The sequence below is a fragment of the Ranitomeya variabilis genome, chromosome 8 (assembly GCF_051348905.1).
Source record: "Ranitomeya variabilis isolate aRanVar5 chromosome 8, aRanVar5.hap1, whole genome shotgun sequence".
NCBI classification, from domain to species: domain Eukaryota; kingdom Metazoa; phylum Chordata; class Amphibia; order Anura; family Dendrobatidae; genus Ranitomeya; species Ranitomeya variabilis.
In genome coordinates, this window is record NC_135239.1 from 128,086,235 (window position 1) to 128,108,690 (window position 22,456).

At 44.0% G+C, this 22,456-nt stretch overlaps 1 protein-coding gene across 3 annotated transcripts in view; it reads left to right on the forward strand.

The window, feature by feature from the left end:
- Positions 1-22,456, forward strand: part of KIFAP3 (kinesin associated protein 3) — an 811,853-nt gene that overhangs the window by 144,314 nt on the left and 645,083 nt on the right. For 2 of the 3 annotated variants that reach the window (XM_077276224.1, XM_077276225.1), the window contains exon 3: positions 14,597-14,751. The exons of the other annotated variant lie outside the window; for it this stretch is intronic. In XM_077276224.1, coding sequence (XP_077132339.1) covers positions 14,597-14,751 — 155 coding nt within the window. The remainder of the gene's footprint in view (positions 1-14,596; positions 14,752-22,456) is intronic. 3 annotated transcript variants of the gene reach the window in all.

The following is a 22,456-nucleotide window of genomic DNA, read 5'->3' on the forward strand; positions in this document are numbered from 1 at the left end:
AGCAGGAGCTCCCGTCAGGTACCAAAGAGACTGTTGGTGCCTGTTGTGTTCTATGTATTGAACTGTGTTTAAACCCGGTTTAAGTGGCTTAATAAACCGTATGAACTGTTTTGATATAAAAACCCATGCTGTGTGCGTAAATATCGCGGCTAAGCGAGTGTCCCCCAACACTCTCAGTAAGAGAAACCTTACAATATATATATATATATATAATCGTGCCTAGAAAGTGATATTATTGTTAGTATAAAACCATGGTGAAGTAAATTAAAGTGACAGTGCAAAGATATTAATACCAGTTCATCACATAGTGACCCAATTTAACTAAGTGACCTAAATAAAATATATTTTCCATATAATTCGAACATCTCTATATATTATAACTGGATGGTGGCCCAATTCTAACACATCGGGTATTCTAGAATATGCATGTCCCCGTAGTATATTGGCCAGACACGTAGTATATTGCCCAGCCACGTAGTATATTGCCCAGTTACGTAATATATTGCCCAGCCACGTAGTATATTGCCCAGCCACGTAGTATATTGCCCAGCCATGTATATTGCCCAGCCATGTAGTATATTGCCCAGCCATGTAGTATATAGCCCAGCCATGTAGTATATTGGCCAGCCACGTAGTATATTGCCCAGCCACGTAGTATATTGCCCAGTGACGTAGTATATTGCCCAGTCACATAGTATATTGCCCAGCCACGTAGTATATTGCCCAGCCACGTAGTATATTGCCCAGTCACGTAGTATATTGCCCAGCCACGTAGTATATTGCACAGCGACATAGTATACAGCACAGAGCCACGTAGTATATTGCACAGCCCACGTAGTATATTGCCCAGCCATGTACTATATTGCCTAGCTACGTAGTATATTGCCCAGCCACGTAGTATGTTGCCTAGCTACGTAGTAGATTGCCCAGCTACGTATGTCACAGGTTAAAAAATAAAAAATAAACATACTCACCTTCCGATCCGAGGGCCCCTTGTAGTTCTAACATACTCACCATACTTGTAGTTCTGTCGCCTGTGCGCGGTACAGGCGTCAGCTTCCGGTCCCAGGGTGTGATGACGTCGCGGTCAAATGACCGTGACGTCATGGCAGGTCCTTCTGCCATACGATCCTTGCTACCGGAACCTGCCGTTTGCACAGAGCGGTTACCAGAGGGTGGCGAGGAGTGGGAAAGGCGGCGGAAGGTGAGTATATAATGATTTTTAATTTTTTTTAATTTTTAACATTAGATCCTTTTACTATTGACGCTGCATAGGCAGCGTCTATAGTAAAAACTTGGTCACACAGGGTTAATAGCGGCGGTAACAGAATGAGTTACCTGCGGCATAACGCGGTGCGTTACCGCTGGCATTAACCCTGTGTGATCCGTGACTGCAGGGAGTATGGAGCGGCCGCCGGGCACTGACTGCAGGTTAGTAGGCAGGGACTAATTGGACTGTGCCCGTCGCTGATTGGTTGCGGCAGCCATGACAGGCAGCTGGCGAGACCAATCAGCGAATGAATAACCGTGACTGAAGTTGAGGACAGAAAGATGGAAGTACCCCTTAGACAATTATATATATACTAGATGGCAGCCCGATTCTAAAGAATCGGGTGTCTAGAATCCATATATACTTTATTTATTCAAATGTAAGAATAATTTGGTGGGCGGGGACCCTCGGCCTCCGATTTGGTTGGCGGGGCCCCACGGCCTCCGATTTGGTGGGCGGGGTCCCTCTGCCTCCGCTTTGGTGGGCGGGGCCGCTCGGCCTTCAATTTGGTGGGCGGGCCTCCTCGGCCTCCGATTTGGTTGGTGGGGCCCCTCGGCCTCCGATTTGGTGGGCGGGGCCCCTTATCCTCCGATTTGGTGGGCGGGGCCCCTTATCCTCCGATTTGGTGGGCGGGGCCCCTCGGCCTCCGATTTGGTGGGCGGGGCCCCTCGGCCTCCGATTTGGTGGGCAGGGACCCTCGGCCTCCGATTTGGTGGGCGGGGCCGCTCGGCCTTCAATTTGGTGGGTGGAGCTCCTCGGCCTCCAATTTGGTTGGCGGGGCCCCTCGGCCTCCAATTTGGTTGGCGGGGCCCCTCGGCCTCCGATTTGGTGGGCGGGGACTCTCGGCCTCCGATTTGGTGGGCGGGGACCCTCGGCCTCCGATTTGGTGGGCGGGGCCCCTCGGCCTCCGATTTGGTTGGCGGGGCCCCTCGGCCTCCGATTTGGTGGGCGGGGACCCTCGGCCTCCGATTTGGTGGGCGGGGCCCCTCGGCCTCCGATTTGGTGGGCGGGGTCCCTCGGCCTCCGATTTGGTGGTCGGGGACCCTCGGCCTCCGCTTTGGTGGGTGGGGCCCGTCGGCCTCCGATTTGGTGGGCGGGGCCCCTCGGCCTCCGATTTGGATGGTGTGGACCCTCGGCCTCCGATTTGGTGGGCGGGGACCCCCGGCCTCCGATTTGGTGGGCGGGGACCCCCGGCCTCCGATTTGGTGGGCGGGGCCCCTCGGCCTCCGATTTGGATGGTGTGGACCCTCGGCCTCCGATTTGGTGGGCGGGGACCCTCGGCCTCCGATTTGGAGGGCGGGGACCCCCGGCCTCCGATTTGGTGGGCGGGGCCCCTCGGCCACCGATTTGGATGGTGTGGACCCTCGGCCTCCGATTTGGTGGGCGGGGACCCTCGGCCTCCGATTTGGTGGGCGGGGACCCTCGGCCTCCGATTTTGTGAGCGGGGACCCTCGGCCACCGATTTGGTGGGCGGGGACCCTTGGCCTCCGATGTGGTTGTCGGGGCCCCTCGGCCTCCGCTTTGGTGGGCGGGGCCGGGCCCCTCGGCCTCCGCTTTGGTAGGTGGGGCCGCTCGGCCTTCGATTTGGTGGGCGGGCTCCTCGGCCTCCGATTTGGTTGGCGGGGCCCCTCAGCCTCCGATTTGGTGTGTGCTCTGCCTGGGGCCACTGTGCTCTGCCTGGGGCCCCATGTTCTGCCTGGGGCCCCTGTGCTCTGCCTGGGGCCACTGTGCTCTGCCTGGGGCCCCATGTTCTGCCTGGGGCCACTGTGCTCTGCCTGGGGCCCCATAAGCTGCTTGGGGCCCCTGTGCTCTGCCTGGGACCACTGTGCTCTGCCTGGGGCCCCATATGCTGCCTGGGGCCACTGTGCTCTGCCTGGGGCCCCATATGCTGCCTGGGGCCACTGTGCTCTGCCTGGGGCCACTGTGCTCTGCCTGGGGCCCCATATGCTGCCTGGGGCCCCTGTGCTCTGCCTGGGGCCCCATATGCTGCCTGGGGCCCCTGTGCTCTGCCTGGGGCCCCTGTGCTCTGCCTGGGGCCCCATATGCTGCCTGGGGCCCCTGTGCGCTGCCTTGGGCCCCTGTGCTCTGCCTGGGGCCCCATGTTCTGCCTGGGGCCCCTGTGCTCTGCCTGGGGCCACTGTGCTCTGCCTGGGACCCCTGTGCTCTGCCTGGGGCCCCATATGCTGCCTGGGGCCCCTGTGCTCTGCCTGGGGCCACTGTGCTCTGCCTGGGGCCCCATAGGCTGCCTGGGGCCCCTGTGCTCTGCCTGGGACCACTGTGCTCTGCCTGGGGCCCCATATGCTGCCTGGGGCCCCTGTGCTCTGCCTGGGGCCACTGTGCTCTGCCTGGGGCCGCATATGCTGCCTGGGGCCCCTGTGCTCTGCCTGGGTGTAGGACACTGGTGACGTCACTTATCTCCGGACATTAGCTCCGGACATTAGCTCCGGACATTAGCTCCGGACAAAGCCACGGAAGTTGGCACAAATTGCAGGAAGTAGTATTCTAGGCAATTATATATTAGATAGTAAAATTACTGTACCATGATAATTACTTTTTTATTAAAGTGACTGTGCATAAAAAATAAATAATAACTGATAAAGCCCATATAACACACCCTCCCCATCCAACAACAAAAGGAGTACGGAAAAATGATGGTGTAATGACAAAAACCTCTAATATACATTGGACACCTCATAATGTTATATATCAGTATTCCATGATTAAAGCGAAGACCAATGCACCATTAATAACCATTTCTGCTCCAAAAGTTAAAGGTATGAAGAATCCAATTCCACCGTGCAACCGAAGAACCCTGATGTCAAGCAGCCGTCCTTCCCATAGAGCACATGAATGAAAGGTAACTAAAAAGAAGGAAAAAAGATGTTAAAAAACAGAAAAAACATAATAAAATCTATAAACGAAACCGGATACCACCCACTCACAAAAAGATGCATCTTTACAGAAAAGCAGAGAAACCCATGGTTTCATTGAGGCCTGAAGGACTAATAGTGCCCAACCAGTAGATCCAACTGCATTCCAATTGTGCCAGGGCTTTACCTATATCTCCCCCACGTGAACCCAAGTTCAACTGGTCAATCGCTTTAACTTTTAAACCACGGGAGTTACAACCATTATATTTTTTAAAGTGATGTGGTAGTGTCTTTAATCTTCAACTGTTCGAGCTTTTTCAATATCCAAAGGTACATGGGCTGGACCGGGTGTAACAGTATCCCCCTCTTTACGCACCCTCTTTTTCAAACCTGCATAAAATCTTTTCAGAAGGAGAGGAGCCCGGGTATTCTCTTTAGGCTTCCATGACCTCTCCTCAGGACCAAAGCCCCTCCAATCCACCAAATAATAAATCTTACCCCTTACTCTTTTAGAGGCCAAGATATTCTCTACCTCAAAAACATCCTCCTCACTGACGGGATCAGGAGTGGAACCTGGGTCTTCAAAGAAGGAGCTCAAAACTACTGGTTTGAGGAGGGAAACATGGAAAGAGTTAGGCACACCTAAAGAAGCTGGCAATTTCAATTTGTATAAGACTGCATTGACCTGTTTCAAGACTTCAAATGGACCGATGAAGCAGGGACCCAACTTGTATGAGGGCATCTTCAGACGGATATACAGTACAGATCAAAAGTTTGGACACACCTTCTCATTTAAAGATTGACTATGAAAATTGTAAATTCACACTGAAGGCATCAAAACTATGAATTAACACGTGGAATTATATACTTAACAAAAAAGTGTGAAACAACTGAAAATATGTCTTATATTCTAGGTTCTTCAAAGTAGCCACCTTTTGCTTTGATGACTGCTTTGCACACTCTTGGCATTCTCTTCATGAGAAGGTGTGTCCAAACTTTTGGTCTGTACTGTATGTTACGATCATATGTTACTATTTAGTTTTTGCATCAGACATCCCAATTCCTCTGTTGAGCCCTCCCACAGGAAAAAAACGTCATCTGTATATCTCATCCTATTGTGGACTTAGCTCATTTCCATTGTGTCATCCTCCAAAAATATTTTCCTCTCCCAGGCACCAAAAATAAGTTAGTCTATGAGGGGGCACATGATGCCCCCATGGCAGTACCTTGTTGTTGGTGATAGTTTTTCCCATTGAAGATAAGAACAATATGCCTCAAAACAAAGTCCAATAATGTCAGGATCAGATCCACCAAGTGGACATTAATACTGCTAGACCTCAGGAATGTGATGAAGATGTAGCTGCCAGGCCATCACTGTGTTTGATGAAAGCGTACAGCAGGGGTTCCCAACCTGTAGCTTTGGGAGCCACATGTGGCTCGCGGTCCCATGATTTGTGGCACGCTGCTGTCTGTCAGCTTGGTGAATTAGCTCCAGTTCTAGCAAACAGGTATGAAAAGCAAATCTGAAAATGGTGAATTTTGTGAGCAGCCCTGCACAGAAGAGCAGGTCTAGACGCACATATACTGGTCTTAGGGGTTTTGAGATGATTTAAGTATGGTACGCTGGAGACAAGATGATACCACTGGTCAGAAGAGGTGTTTGAAGCTGGATGTGACAGTGTCTTGGGAGTGCTATATAGGAGAATACTGAATGGGGGTATTGTGGGAACCCCTGGATCTTAGTATACAGCTTTGGCGTGATTTTTGTGGAAAACCTTTGGTTAACCATTATGCCAGTAATGGGGGCTTTGGTTGCCACCATTGTGAGGGGGGCGGGAGCTGAATGTGGCTCCCGACCCTCTCTCAAGGCTGGATGTGGCTCCCGACCCTCTCTCAGAGCTAAATGTGGCTCTCAAGGTCAGAAACGTTGGGGACCTCTGGCGTACAGAGACTCTACGTCGGCCGTTACCAATAGCATGTTATCCTCTAATTCAAGTTGATCAATTTGTTGCAAAGCCTGGTTGGTATCTCTAATAAACGAAGGAAGGGAAGAGACAATAGGTTTTAGTCTCGGATGTTATAGATCCTCTTCTATCTCACACAATCCCCCATTCCCGGCCACAATAGGTCTCCCAGGGGATTCTTGTGTACCTTGGGAATGAGGTAAAATGTGGACAGTCTCTGATGCAGGTCACAGATTTTCTCCAAAAAAGTCTTTGATATAAGACCCTCCGTGAATATATAAATATAGATTTATTACATAAGCTACATTTATTTATATTTGTAGGAACTTATAGTAATTTGCTTTGTTTACACTATAACTACATATGTAAAATCTTCCTTGGATTATTTATGACAATGTAATTAATATATTTCTATGTGATCGGCTGTTCGGTGTCCATTTTTGCTTTTTAACTTTTTTAATATTATTGAATAAAAGATAATTTTTATTTTTATTTGGGATCGCTTCATATTTTCATTAACATGGTGTAATATGGGAGCTGTGATATGTCTCAAACTGTTTGTTTAGCTTGTAGCGATCCTGTCACATGACAAGAGTGGCTACAGTGTAAATTATACCACAGCACCATGTTTCTCACATTCTCATAGTACCCCTTTAAAGAGCCCGATTTACAATTGCATTTGTACACTTTTTTGTCTTTTTTTAATATATATATATATATATATTTTTTTTTTTTTCACCTGCTTATAATCTGCTACTTTTTCAAAGTCCATTTTATGTGTTCGCCTGTTTTATTTTCTTTTATGTTTTCCATTGTTGCTGGGGTATGAGATTTCCAGATGTTTTCAACTGATTCATCAATTGCGTGTTTTTAAAAAATCAATATATTTTTGCACAAATGTATTCTAGCACACCCCTGGAGTGATTTTATGCATGTCTAATATTTGTGTGCAAATGTTGTGGATATTCTAGCTGAACATGTGACTTTTTTACTCTAAAAAGGAACTAACAAGGTAATGGGCAAAAATAAAGAGCATTTTTAATTTTGCACAAAATTCATGAGCCATTCATGTGCTCTTTTTTGAAGAATTTTGAGCAAAAAAAAATACAAATACCATCAAACATGAAGTGACTGTACAAAACTGTATAAAAGACCACAAATCAGAGTCCGCATGGGTTTGTAAGTAATAAGTCATGTCAGACTAACTTAATTTCCTTCTAATAATAATAATAATCTTTATTTATATAGCGCCAACATATTCCGCAGCGCTTTACAGTTTAACAGTTTCAAACAAAACAGTCATAAGTAACAATGTTAACAATACAATAATTAAAGCAAAATAAGACGACCTTGCTCGTGAGAGCTTACAATCTACAATAAGGTGGGGGAGATACAAGGTATAGGTGTGTATTTACAATGATGGTCCATCCATCTTGAGGGAGTGAGGGATAGATGGATGTAGTGAATGGGCTACACTCGCACACTTGCACATAAAACACTTCTATGACAGAGTCACTGACTGGGTGGATCAGAGAAATGCTGTAGATATAGTATATCTTGACTTCAGTAAAGCATTTGACAAAGTATCTCGCACAATCCTTATTGAAAAAATGTGAATAAATGGAAAAAAGAACCAAAGCAGCACAACCTCGAAAACACCTAGATTCAACAACGTAAAATAGTCCGGAGACTGCAGAATGTTCGGCAAAGGCTGGAGGTGCTAGCGTGAGGCAATGAGATCCATGGCAACAACAAAATGTAGAAGAAACGCCATAGCATTCACCAGTCTTGCAGTTCAATGATTCTTTATTGATTCATATGAAAAACAAAGGGTCTTCACGGCACGGGGGACGGGAGGAACAAAGTGCAGGAGTGCAACGGACGAGACGACGGCCGTTTCGCGCCTAGGTTCGGCGCTTCAACGGGTCACGGGGAGACCCGTTGAAGCGCCGAACCTAGGCGCGAAACGGCCGTCGTCTCGTCCGTTGCACTCCTGCACTTTGTTCCTCCTGTCCCCCGTGCCGTGAGGACCCTGCACTTTGTTCCTCCTGTCCCCCGTGCCATGAAGACCCTTTGTTTTTCATATGAATCAATAAAGAATCATTGAACTGCAAGACTGGTGAGTGCTATGGCGTTTCTTCTACATTTTCTTATTGAAAAAATGACTAAGTATGGAATGCACAAGGCAACTGTTAGGTAGATTCAGAACTGGCTTAGTGATCGGACCCAAACAGTGGTCGTAAATGGCTGCACATCCAGTTGGAAGAATGTCTCAAGTGGGGTACCACAGGGCTCTGTCCTGGGCCTTGTACAGGTCCTTCTCAAAAAATTAGCATATAGTGTTAAATTTCATTATTTACCATAATGTAATGATTACAATTAAACTTTCATATATTATAGATTCATTATCCACCAACTGAAATTTGTCAGGTCTTTTATTGTTTTAATACTGATGATTTTGGCATACAACTCCTGATAACCCAAAAAAACTGTCTCAATAAATTAGCATATCAAGAAAAGGTTCTCTAAATGACCTATTACCCTAATCTTCTGAATCAACTAATTAACTCTAAACACATGCAAAAGATACCTGAGGCTTTTAAAAACTCCCTGCCTGGTTCATTACTCAAAACCCCCATCATGGGTAAGACTAGCGACCTGACAGATGTCAAGAAGGCCATCATTGACACCCTCAAGCAAGAGGGTAAGACCCAGAAAGAAATTTCTCAACAAATAGGCTGTTCCCAGAGTGCTGTATCAAGGCACCTCAATGGTAAGTCTGTTGGAAGGAAACAATGTGGCAGAAAACGCTGTACAACGAGAAGAGGTGACCGGACCCTGAGGAAGATTGTGGACTGAGTCTGGTGTGGAAACATCCAGAGCCACCGTGCACAGGCGTGTGCAGGAAATGGGCTACAGGTGCCGCATTCCCCAGGTAAAGCCACTTTTGAACCATAAACAGCGGCAGAAGCGCCTGACCTGGGCTACAGAGAAGCAGCACTGGACTGTTGCTAAGTGGTCCCAAGTACTTTTTTCTGATGAAAGCAAATTTTGCATGTCATTCGGAAATCAAGGTGCCAGAGTCTGGAGGAAGACTGGGGAGAAGGAAATGCCAAAATGCCTGAAGTCCAGTGTCAAGTACCCACAGTCAGTGATGGTGTGGGGTGCCATGTCAGCTGCTGGTGTTGGTCCACTGTGTTTCATCAAGGGCAGGGTCAATGCAGCTAGCTATCAGGAGATTTTGGAGCACTTCATGCTTCCATCGGCTGAAATGCTTTATGGAGATGAAGATTTCATTTTTCAGCACGACCTGGCACCTGCTCACAGTGCCAAAACCACTGGTAAATGGTTTACTGACCATGGTATTACTGTGCTCAATTGGCCTGCCAACTCTCCTGACCTGAACCCCATAGAGAATCTGTGGGATATTGTGAAGAGAAAGTTGAGAGACGCAAGACCCAACACTCTGGATGAGCTTAAGGCCGGTATTGAAGCATCCTGGGCCTCCATAACATCTCAGCAGTGTCACAGGCTGATTGCCTCCATGCCACGCCACATTGAAACAGTCATTTCTGCCAAAGGATTCCCGACCAAGTATTGAGTGCATAACTGAACATTATTATTTGATGGTTTTTTTTGTTTGGTATTAAAAAACACTTTTATTTGATTGGTCGGGTGAAATATGCTAATTTATTGAGACAGGTTTTTTGGGTTATTAGGAGTTGTATGCCAAAATCATCAGTATTAAAACAATAAAAGACCTGACAAATTTCAGTTGGTGGATAATGAATCTATAATATATGAAAGTTTAATTGTAATCATTACATTATGGTAAATAATGAAATTTAACACTATATGCTAATTTTCTGAGAAGGACCTGTATTGTTCAACATCTTTATCAATGATTTAGATGAAGGAATTGAGGGTAAACTGATTAAATTTGCTAATGACACAAAGCTAGGAGGGATAGATACAACCCCTGGCAAAAAATATGTAATCACCAGCCTTGGAGGATGTTCATTCAGTTGTTTATTTTTTATTAAAAAAGCAGATCACAGACATGGCACAAAACTACAGTCATTTCAAATTACAACTTTCTGGCTTTAATAAACACTAAAAGCAATCAAGAACAAAAATGATGTAGTCAGTATGTGTTACTTTTTTAGAACAAGCAGAGGGGAAAAATTATGGACTCACTCAATTATGTGGGAAAAATTTATGGAATCACCCTCTAAATTTCAATTCCCAAAACTAACACCTACATCAAATTAGATCTGCTCGTTATTCTTCATCTAAAAAGGAGTGAGCACACCTTGGAGAGCTGTTGAACCAAGTAGTCTGACATGAATCATGGCTCCAACACGAGAGATGTCAATTGAAACAAAGAGGATTATCAAACTCTTACAAGAGGGTAAATCATCACGCAATATTTCAAAAGATGTTGGTTGTTCAGTCAGCTGTGTCTAAAATCTGGACCAAATGCAAACAACATGGGAAGGTTGCTAAAGGCAAACATACTGGTAGACCAAGGAAGACATGAAAGTGTCAAGACTAGTGTTGAGCGATACCTTCCGATATTTGAAAGTATCGGTATCGGATTGGATCGGCCGATATCCAAAAAATATCAGATATCGCCGATACCGATACCCGATACCAATACAAGTCAATGGGACACAAATATCGGAAGCTATCCTGGATGGTTCCCAGGGTCTGAAGGAGAGGAAACTCTCCTTCAGGCCCTGGGATCCATATTCTTGTAAAAAATAAAGAATAAAAATAAAAAATATGGATATACTCACCCTCGGACGGCCCCTGGCTGTCACCGCTGCAAGCGTCTGCCTCCGTTCCTAAGAATGCAGAGTGAAGGACCTTCGATGACGTCACGTGAGCGGTCACGCGACCAATCACAAGACCGCAATGTCATTGCAGGTCCTACACTCACTGCATTCTTAGGAACGGAGGCTGCCGGTCGCACCGCTGAGGTCCAGGGTCCGTCGGAGGGGTGAGTATATCCATATTTTTTATTTTTATTCTTTATTTTTTACATGAATATGGATCCCGATTCCGATTTCCGATAAAGCAAAAATATTGGAACTCGGTATCGGAATTCCGATACAGCGAATATCGGCCGATACCCGATATTTGCAGTATCGGAATGCTCAACACTAGTCAAGACAGGAAACTTAAAACAATATGTCTCCAAAACAGGAAATGCACAACAAAACAAATGGTGAACAAATAGGAGGAAACTGAAGTCCACATTGATGACTGAACTGTAAGAAACCGCCTAAAGGGATTGAGATTTACTAACAAAAAAGCTAAACGAAAGCCATCATTAACACCTAAACAGAAAAAAACATGGTTACAATGGGCTAAGGAAAAGAAATCGTGGACTGTGGATGATTGGATGAAAGTCATATTCAGTGATGAATTGCAAATCTGCATTGGGCAAGGTGATGATGCTGGAACTTTTGTTTGGTTCCGTTCTAATGAGATTTATAAAGATGACTGCCTGAAGAGAACATGCAAATTTCCACAGTCAATGATGATTTGGGGCTGCATGTCAGGTAAAGGCACTGAGGAGATGGCTGTCATTACATCTTCAATAAATGCACAAGTTTATGTTGATATTTTGGACACTTTTCTTATCCCATCAATTGGAAGGATGTTTGGGGATGATGAAATCATTTTTCAAGATGATAATGCATCCTGCCATAGAACAAATACTGTGCAAACATTCCTTGAAAAAAGACACATAAGATCAATGTCATGGGCCTGCAAATAGTCCAAATCTCAATCCAATTGAAAATCTTTGGTGGAAGTTGGAGAAAATGGTCCATGACAAGGCTTCAACCTGCAAAGCTGATCTGGCAACATCAATCAGAGTAAGTTGGAGCCAGATTGATGTGATGGAGTGTTTTTGTTTGTTTTTCAGGATTCCATAATTTTTTCCCACATAATTGAGTGAGTCCATAATTTTTCCCCTCTAATTTTTCCCCTCTGCTTGTTCTAAAAAAGTAACAAATCCTGACTACAACATATTTTGTTCTTGATTTCTTTTAGTGCTTATTAAAGCCAGAAAGATGTCATTTGCAATGACTGTAGGTTTGTGCCAAGTCTGTGATCTGCTTTTTTTTTTTTTTTAAATAAATCAATAAACAACTGAATGAACATCCTCCAAGGACGGTGATTACACAATTTTTTTCCAGGGGTTGTAATACTAGAGAAGAGAGAGAGAGAGAGAGAGAGAGGATTCAAAAAGATATAAATAAACTGGAGCAGTGGGCAACAACTATCAGAATGGTTTTTAACAGGGAAAAATGCAAAGTACTACATCTGGGCAATAAAAATGAAAAAGCATATACAGAAATGGAGGAATAGGGCTAAGCAACAGCACATGTGAAAAAGGCTTGAGTATACCAATAGATCACAGACTGAACATGAGTCAACAGTGTGGTGCAGCAGCATAAAAGGCAAATACAATTCTTGGATGTATTAACAGAAGCATACAGTCTAGATCACATGAAGTCATTATTGCCCTCTACTCCTCTTTGGTCAGACCTCACCTGGAATACTGTGTCCAGCTTTGGGCACCACATTTTAAAAAAAGAAATCAACAAACTGTAGCAAGTTCAGAGAAGTGCGACCAGAATGGTGACTCGTCTGCAAACCATGTCCTATGAGGAATGCTTACAAGATTTGGGAATGTTTAGCTTGCAAAAAAGAAGACTGAGGGGAGACTTAACAGCTATCTACAAATATCTCAAGGGCTGTCACATTGTAGAAGGATCATCTTTATTCTCATTTGCACAAGGAAAGACTATAAGCAATGGGATGAAACTGGGAGAAGACACAGATTAGATATTAGAAAAAACTTTTTGACAGGGTGATCAATGAGTGGAACAGGCTGCCACGAGAGATGGTGAGTTCTCCTTCAATGGAAGTCTTCAAACAGAGGCTGGACAGACATCTGTCTGGGATTATTTAATGAATCCTGCTTTGAGCAGGGGGTTGGACCAGATGACCCAGAAGGTCCCGTCCAACTCTACCATTCTATGATTCTATGAAATGATGAAATCAGTTTTATTTTTTTGAGATAATGTTCCTGTAAAGAATCATGTCATTTACTTACATATTATGGAGCCAATTCAAGTGCATCAACTGGCACAATTATTAACCCTCTCATTGGCAGGTCGCTGTAGCAGTCCTTTCTTCACTACAAAACAGCCCCAAAATTGTCTTACATTAGTTCACATAATGAGTTTTTGATGCTGGGTACTTTTCTTGCTCCAAAAAAAAATCACAATTCCATCAAAATAATGGGATTTCTAGAACTCTCATGCTCACTGTACTTTTTTTTTTTTTTTTTAAATACAGAGTAAACTGACCTGTGGTGCCTGTTTGAAATCTGCAACATGTCAATTTAATCTCTCTTGTGGGTGTGCCTAATCTATGTGAATATTTTACCCATAGAATTACATTAGGTGGAGAAAATCTGCAGGAAAAAATGCATATTGCGCTGGAGGTGGCCAGGAATTAGGAAGTTGGCTGGCTGCGGCGTGCTGCACTCCTCATTAAGGACATGGGATTCGCCCTTTAAGTTGCTGTTCTGTTACATCAGACTTGAAAATCCTAATCTTGAAATCATGTAAAGCAATTATGGCCAAAACTAATATTGTAATAACTAGCTGTTTCCAGCCAGCTAACGCTCGGCATGCTCATTGCTATCTAATTAACGCTGCTAGTGATTAAAGTAAATAATGACAACATTCAATAGCGCTTACGCAGGTGGTAAATTAACTTAAAATGAAGTTAATAACAATAATAATAATAAAAAATCAGAATAATACTAATACATTTTATTCACAGTGTAAAATCAAAAGCAAACTAGATTCGTGTGGTAATGTGTGGGGACAAAGCCTCGTGTGGTAATGTGTGGGGACGCAGCCTCATGTGGTAATGTGTGAGGACGGAGCCTCGTGTGGTAATGTGTGGGGACGGAGCCTCGTGTGGTAATGTGTGGGGAAGGAGCCTCGTGTGGTAATGTGTGGGGACGGAGCCTTGTGTGGTAATGTGTGAGGACGGAGCCTCATGTGGTAGTGTGGGGGGCGGGATTATGTGTGGTGATGTGGGGGGGCGGGATTATGTGTGGTGAGGGGGCTGGATTATGTGTGGTGATGTGGTGGGGGTGGGATTATGTGTGGTAATGTGGTTGGGGGCGGGATTGTGTGGTAATGTGGTTGGGGCGGGATTATGTGTGGTGATGTGGTGGGGGGCGGGATTATGTGTGGTAATGTGTGGGGGCGGAGCTACTGTACAGGGGGTGGGATTAGCGAGTAATCCCGATGCTATATATATATATATATATATATATATATATATATATATATATATATATATATATATATATATATATATATATATATATATATATATATTCACATTTTCACATATATTTTCACATTTTCCTTTCTCTTTTTGTTTTCTTAAAGCATTCGCCTGAAAAGTCTCAATGCCAACACTGACATTTCTTCCCTGGCAAAGAAAGTGGTTGAAGAATGCAAGCTCATCCATGTTTCAAGATTAGCTGAAGTAGAACAGCTTCTTTATTATCTTCAGAACCGCAGGGATGGTTTAACTAGTAAAGGTGAGCATATAACCATTTTCTAATTTTATCAGTGAAACAGAAAACGTTTCTTCATTTGTAGTAGAGGACACAGGGCAGATTTGTCAAAATCCTGGATGATGGAAAATTCTTGGGGTTGTACGTCAGTCTCATCTAGTGTACAAGTAATAAAATACAGATATCCAGCTATGCTACAGATTTTTAAATCGCTCCAGGACCATTTTTTGCTGAATTGCGCGTTTTTACCAAACTAAACCTGATGCAAAATTTTATGTTGAATTTAAATGTTGACATGGATTTGCAGCTTATTCCAATGTGAAAAACTCCAGTGTGTGGGTGTGCTCTCATGGAATTTTCACATGCTACCATTGCGCTTTGTGCTGTGTCTAGTGATGAGCGAATATACTCGTTACTCGAGATTTCTCGAGCATGCTCGGGGGTCCTCCGAGTATTTTTAGTGCTCGGAGATTTAGTTTTTCTTGCTGCAGCTGAATGTTTTACATCTGTTAGCCAGCATAAGTAAATGTGGTGATGCCCTAGCAACCAGGCAACCCCCACATGTACTTATGCTGGCTAACAGATGTAAATCATTCAGCTGCGGCAAGAAAAACGAAATCTCCAAGCACTAAAAAATACTCGGAGGACCCCCGAGCATACTCGAGAAGTCTCAAGTAACGAGTATTTTCGCTCATCACTAGCTGTGACTTTTCTAAATTGCATTAAAAAAGCTGTCTTTTCCACTTGTTATCAAGCACCGTGTCCAGGGCTGCAAAGCAATGCAGATACTATATATGTGTGTTGTATTTTTTTTCAAACATTTGGTATGTTTATTGGATGTTTGTAGTTTCTTTCTCTAGATGCAGAATGCCCCAGATGTCTTTATTCTTGTGTTTTTTTTGGCCTTCCCTTTTAACACATTTTGGGGCTGTTTGTGAATAAGGTATACAGCTTGGATACCTGTTGATAGTTACAGATTGTAATCTCTCAGGATATATATTTTATACAGTGTGGAAAGATTCCTTTAAAACATAACTTTTAATAAATGCAATAAAATCACATATAAACCCCGGTCATACAAAACATAGAGATACCATAACCCATAGAAGGGCCTACTGAGTCTTTTATACAGAGTAATAGGACATAGCACATTCAAAGTGTTATAGTACATAAAAAAAGTGTAGATCTCACCCATTTGAGCAGTAAGGATGTCACACTGCAAGGGAATCCACCGGTAGAAGAAACACTTGGTCCAATCTATCCACCTTGTCATGCCCTCTGTATTTGCTTCCACCATAACAAGAGCAGTACTCCAGTATTGTTCTCTTTATGTATACCCCACAACAATCCTTCTTGATGCCTTTCTTTCTCAGTAAAGAAATGTCATCAGAGGAGTGTACTTGTTAAAGGGAACCTGTCATCAGGATTTTGCTAAGTAAAACTACAGACACTGTCAGGTTGGCGCTGTTACACTGACTAAAATGATACCTGGGTTGATGAAATCCGTCTTGTGGTTGTTATTTAATCTTTGTTTGCGGTTTTTAGTTAATGAGATTTTCATGCCCTGGGTCGGCTTGCTGGCGGCTTTTTGTTTAGTGCCCTGTTCTCATATTCATCCTTGTGGGCTTAAATGATAGGTCACTGAACCTTCAGTGACCTGTCTCCTATTCTAAATACTACGCTTGCAAAGTTTATATTGTGGTCTTTAAAAAAACAAGCAAACTGATTTCTTCAATCCAGGTATCTTTTTAATCCGTGTAAGGGTATGTTCCCATGGTCAGTAAACGCTGCGGGTTGGATGCTGCTTACATCCAGATGTTACAGCATAGTAGATGGGATTTCAAGAAATTCCATCTCCACTATGCGGGCACGGACGCCCGCAGCATCCCTGTGGAGACGGACATGTGGCGCGTCTTTCGAGACCGCAGCATGTCAATTTATCTTGCGGAGACACTCAGTCTCCGCAAGATAAATTTCCCATCCAATGAATAGGATGCAGTGATTCCGCAATGTTCAATGAACACATGCGGAATCACCTGCGTTCAATAGACAGCAGCACTATGGACGGAACGGACATGTGCTGCATCCAAAGCGCTGCCATACCCTAACAGTGTCAACCTGACAATGCATGTAGTTTACTTTGCAAAATCCTGATGACAGGTTCACTTTAAGGGGGAAAAAACACATATAATGTGGTCCAAATTGCTCAAAAGTCCATAAAGCAAAAAGTGCCTCAGTGTCAATAAAGTGCCTAGTGTTCAAAGGAAAAACATAACCCATAATGGTTGGTATTTTTAATGGAGGAACAAAGTGCTGTCACCTCCCTGTAGAAAATGTGGAGATATATGTGTATAGGAAACTGCGCTTTGTGTGTGCAATCCCAGCCAGAATTTTTGAAACAAACACAAATTTTAGTTTTCACAATGTTTGCTGCTTTAATGTTTTTTAGAGTGGTAATTTTACATTTACTCTAAATTGCTATAAAGAGTGATTAGATGAATTATAAAACATTAGAAAGCCTTTCCGTACCTTAGAGGGAACACCTGTTTGACTCTTAGCCTTAAGCACATACTTGATTTTATGTTCACATGCGGCAGCCTTACTGTGACTGAAAGGTGGCTGAAAATCACAGTGACCCAGTGCTGCTGTGTTCTTTTGACAGTTTCACACGCAATGTTTTAATTTTTAATGGAAATAGCTGGTTCACCTACAAAACAATTTGTTAGTGTAAGGAGCCATTACATGGATATAGCGGCTCGGCCTGAATCTAGGAACTAATTCCTGACATGGAAAATAAAGCGCCGGAAAACTCTTCCAGTAGCTATTATATTTCCATACAATAGTTATTAAAGGTTGTATTTTGTTAAAAACAGTTAAACTCAGCATCTAATACAAGGGCAATTGGTGCTTTCACTAACGTCATGTACATGGGAGGGCTACCGTATAGCACTACATCTCAGAATGTGTACTGGGCAGTGGGACCTCCAGCCCTGGGGAACTTGTACAAGTCATTGTGGGAAATGGAATTTGGAGCTCAGTAATGGGATGCCCACCATGTCTACATACTGGAGGGACAAAGAATGTAATGGCAGTTAGAATGGGAGGATGAATAAGTGTATGTGTGAGTTTATTGTTGTTATTGCATGAGCATCTTGAATGAATGTATGTGCTTGTATTGCATCTTTTGAGTAGGCGATAACCCCTGTAGACGATAACCCCTGTAGACAATTCCATGTTGGCAGACTTGCAGAATTGTATCTCATTCGATTTTGCTATAGTTTGGCATTTGGTGCTCTGTAGTTCTGTACCTTCAGTGTAAGGGAATATTGTGATTACCGTAGTTTGCAGTAAGAAGTAAAAGTCTTTTAGAAGCTGTTGGTTAGGATCATATTTAAAAGCAATTTGATGGCACTTTTGCACAGTGTTCTTTACTGTAACTTGAAAGGTAGATATGAAATATTTAATGTGAAGAGAATCAGGAGATTTTCTAAAATAAGTTTTGTATTCTAATCTTCTTGGACTCTTAGTTGAAACCAGATGGAAACCAATTGTGATACAAATATCTGGTCTTCTGTCTTGTGTTCTGGGCACAATTTACTTCATTTCTGTCCTGCATGTACATTCCCATCTCTGTGCTCCCTAAGGCTACTTTCACAGTTGCGTCGGTACGGGTCCGTCGCTAAGCGTTGACGCGCCGTACCGACGCACGTTGTGAAATTTGTGCACAACGTGGTCAGCGGATGCAGTTTTTCAACGCATCCGCTGCCCATTCTAAAGTCCAGGGTGGAGGGGGCGGTGTTCCGGCCGCGCATGCACGGTCGGAAATGGCGGATCCGACGTACGAAAAAAATGTTTCCTTGAACTTGACGGGCCGCCAAAACACGGCGGATCCAGTGCACGACGGACGTGACGTATGTCCATACGTCTCGATCCGTCGGCAATACAAGTCAATGGGCAAAAAACACATCCTGCGAGCACATTTGCAGGATCCGTTTTTTGCCCAAAATGACGGATTGCGACGTACGTCACACGATGCAAGTGTGAAAGAGGCCTTACAGCTAAGTTCTGTAGTATTTCTCTTGAGCAATTCTTCAGCCAGAGGTTCTTATGTCTTACAACTTTGCGCCAGCTTAATATGACCCAGTGTTTCATTTCCTGTTCAATATCATTCAGTCTGGAAAGTGATGATGCTTAACCCCTTCAAGACCTTGCCCTTTTCCGTTTTTGCATTCTCGTTTTTCGCTCCCCTCCTTCCCAGAGCCATAACTTTTTTATTTTTCCGTCAATATGGCCATGTGAGGGCTTTTTTTGCGGGACAAGTTGCACTATTGAACAACATTGGTTTTAGCATGTCGTGTACTAGAAAACGGGAAAAATATTCCAAGTGCGGTGAAATTGCAAAAAAAGTGCAATCCCACAGGTTTTTTGTTTGGCTTTTTTGCTAGGTTCAGTAAATGCTAAAACTGACCTGCTATTATGATTCTCCAAGTCATTACGAGTTCATAGACACCAACATGTCTAGGTTACATTTTACCTAAGTGGTAAAAAAAAAATTCGAAACTTTGCTAAAGAAAAAAAAAAAAAGCGCAATTTTCCGATACCTGTAGCGTCTCCATTTTTCATGATCTCGGGTTGGGTGGGGGCTTATTTTTTGCGTGCCGAGCTGACGTTTTTAATGATACCATTTTGGTGCAGGTACGTTCTTTTGATCGCCCTTTATTGCATTTTAATGCAATGTCGCGGCAACCAAAAAACTGTAATTCTGGCGTTTTGAATTTTTTCTCGCTACCCTGTTTAGCAATCAGGTTAATGCTTTTTTTTATTGATAGATTGGGCGATTCTGAAAGCGGCGATACCAAATATGTGTAGGTTTGATTTTTTTTTTTTTATTGTTTTATTTTGAATGGGGCGAAAGGGGGGTGATTTAAACTTTTTATATTTTTTTATTTTTTTCATATTTTTTTAAACTTTTTTTTTTACTTTTGCCATGCTTCAATAGCCTCCGTGGGAGGCTTGAAGCTGGCATAGCCTGATCGGCTCTGCTACATAGCAGCGATCATCAGATCGCTCCTATGTAACTGAATTGCAGGCTTGGTATGAGCGCCGTCCACAGGGTGGCGCTCACAGCAAGCCGGCATCAGTAACCATAGAGGTCTCAAGGAGACCTCTGGTTACTATGCCGACGCATTGCTGACCCCTGATCATGTGACGGGGGTCGGCGATGCGAGCATTTATGGAAGTGCCGGTTTAATGCCGCTGTCAGCATTTGATAGCAGCATTTAACTAGTTAATAGCGGCGGGTGAATCGCGATTCCACCCGCCGCTATTGCGGGCACATGCCAGCTGTTCAAAACAGCTGACATGTCCCCGCTTTGATGCCGGCTCACCGCCGGAGCCCACATCAAAACAGGAGATCCGACCTCCGCAGTAATAGTACGGTGGAGGTCGGTAAGGGGTTAAACTTTTCTTTACAGTGATGTTTTCAAGGGAAAAATACCTCTCAATGACGCATTGACATCCCGAATATAGAAACAGTCAAAAGTTTGCTAATAAACTATTAATGTTTAAAACCAGTCATATCCTGTCAGATATGTTCTGCAATTGTATTTTTTTTTTAGTGTGTTTTTAATTCACAGGCCTGTTTTTTGGTACTAGCACAATATTTATTAAATGGGTAAAATTGCAAAGGGGTTGGAAAAACAGACAACTTTGCAGCCTATACTTCATTAAACGTCTCCCTTCTCAAGAACAAAGGGATTTTTAATTACCGTATAAGGCGAGATTTTCAGCCCATTTTTAGTCTGAAAGTGCCCCTCTCGTCCCAGGGAGTCGGCGGGGGAGGGCGGCGGCTGTCACATACTCACCTGCTCCTGGCGCTCTCCCTGCATCTGGTCTCCGGGCGCCGGCAGCTCTTCCTGTGTTCAGCAGTCACGTGGTACTGCTCATTAAAGTAATGAATATGGATGCATATTCATTACTTTAATGAGCGGTACAATGTGACCACTGAACATAGGTTAGAAGCTGCCAACTCCCGGAGACTATCTGACAGTGAGAAGCTGCCAGGGACCGCGTCGGGAGCAGGTGAGTATAACGGGGGAAGGTGAGCATTGCGCAATATTCACCTGTCCCCGTTCCACCCCCGGGTGCCTCTCCGTCTTCCGCTTCCTCTGGCTGTGACTGTTCAGGTCAGAGGGCGCGATGACGTGTTTAGTGTGCGCCCTCTGCCTGAACAGTCAAAGAGCCGGAAGACAGAGCGGCGCGCAGCAGTGGAACGAGGACAGGTGTTGTGATTTTGCTTTTTGCTCCCTCTAGTGGTCATTAGTGATTTGACTCTGGAGCGTCTGTCTTTTCCTATTTCCTCACCTGGGCCGTTAGTTCAGGGGCGTTGCTATTTAAGCTCCGTGGACCTTCAGTTCAATGCCTGGCATCGTTGAAATCAGAGCTAATCTGTTGTGCTCTTGTCCTTTGATCCTGGTTCCTGTATTTCAAGCTAAGTCTGCTTCCTTGCTTTTTGCTTTGGTTTTGTTTTGTATTTTTGTCCAGCTTGTTCCAATCTGTATCCTGACCTTTGCTGGAAGCTCTAGGGGGCTGGTGTTCTCCCCCCGGACCGTTAGACGGTTCGGGGGTTCTTGAATCTCCAGCGTGGATTTTTATAGGGTTTTTGTTGACCAGATAAGTTATCTTGCTTTATTCTGCTATTAGTAAGCTGGCCTCTCTTTGCTGAACCTGGTTCATTTCTGTGTTTGTCATTTCCTCTTACCTCACCGTTATTATTTGTGGGGGGCTTGTATCTTGCTTTGGGGTCCCTTTCTCTGGAGGCAAGAGAGGTCTTTGTTTTCTTCTCCTAGGGGTAGTTAGATTCTCCGGCTGGCGCGAGTCATCTAGCGATCACCGTAGGCATGATCCCCGGCTACTTCTAGTGTTGGCGTTAGGAGTAGCTATTTGGTCAACCCAGTTACTACAGTCCTATGAGCTGGATTTTTGTATCTCGCAGACTTACACGTTCCTCTGAGACCCTGTCCATTGGGGTCATAACAGTATGCCAGGCCAGTATTAAATGTTTAATGCATTGCAGAAGTGGGATTATAAGAAATAAAATTTTGAGTTTTTTTTTCCTCTCTCATTTTTTTTTTTTTTTTTTTTTCTTTTCCCCTTTACCTCAGAGTGGCTTAAGCTTGCTGCAGACATGAATGTCCAGACCTTGATTACAAGTGTGGACCAGCTTGCCGCTCGTGTGCAGGGTATACAAGATTATGTTACCAGAAATCCTAGGTCTGAACCCAAGATTCCGATTCCTGAACTGTTTTCAGGAGACCGATTTAAGTTTAGGAATTTCAGGAATAATTGTAAATTGTTTTTGTCCCTGAAACCTTGCTCGTCTGGAGACTCTGCTCAACAAGTAAAAATTGTTATTTCATTCTTACGGGGTGACCCTCAAGATTGGGCTTTTTCGTTGGCGCCAGGAGATCCGGCATTGGCCGATATTGATGCGTTTTTTCTGGCGCTCGGTTTACTTTATGAGGACCCCAATCTTGAGATTCAGGCAGAGAAAGCCTTGCTGGCTATGTCTCAGGGCCAGGACGAGGCTGAGGTGTATTGCCAAAAATTTCGGAAATGGTCCGTGCTGACACATTGGAACGAGTGTGCACTGGCCGCTAATTTTAGAAATGACCTTTCTGAGGCCATTAAGAATGTTATGGTGGGTTTTCCCATTCCCACAGGTCTGAAT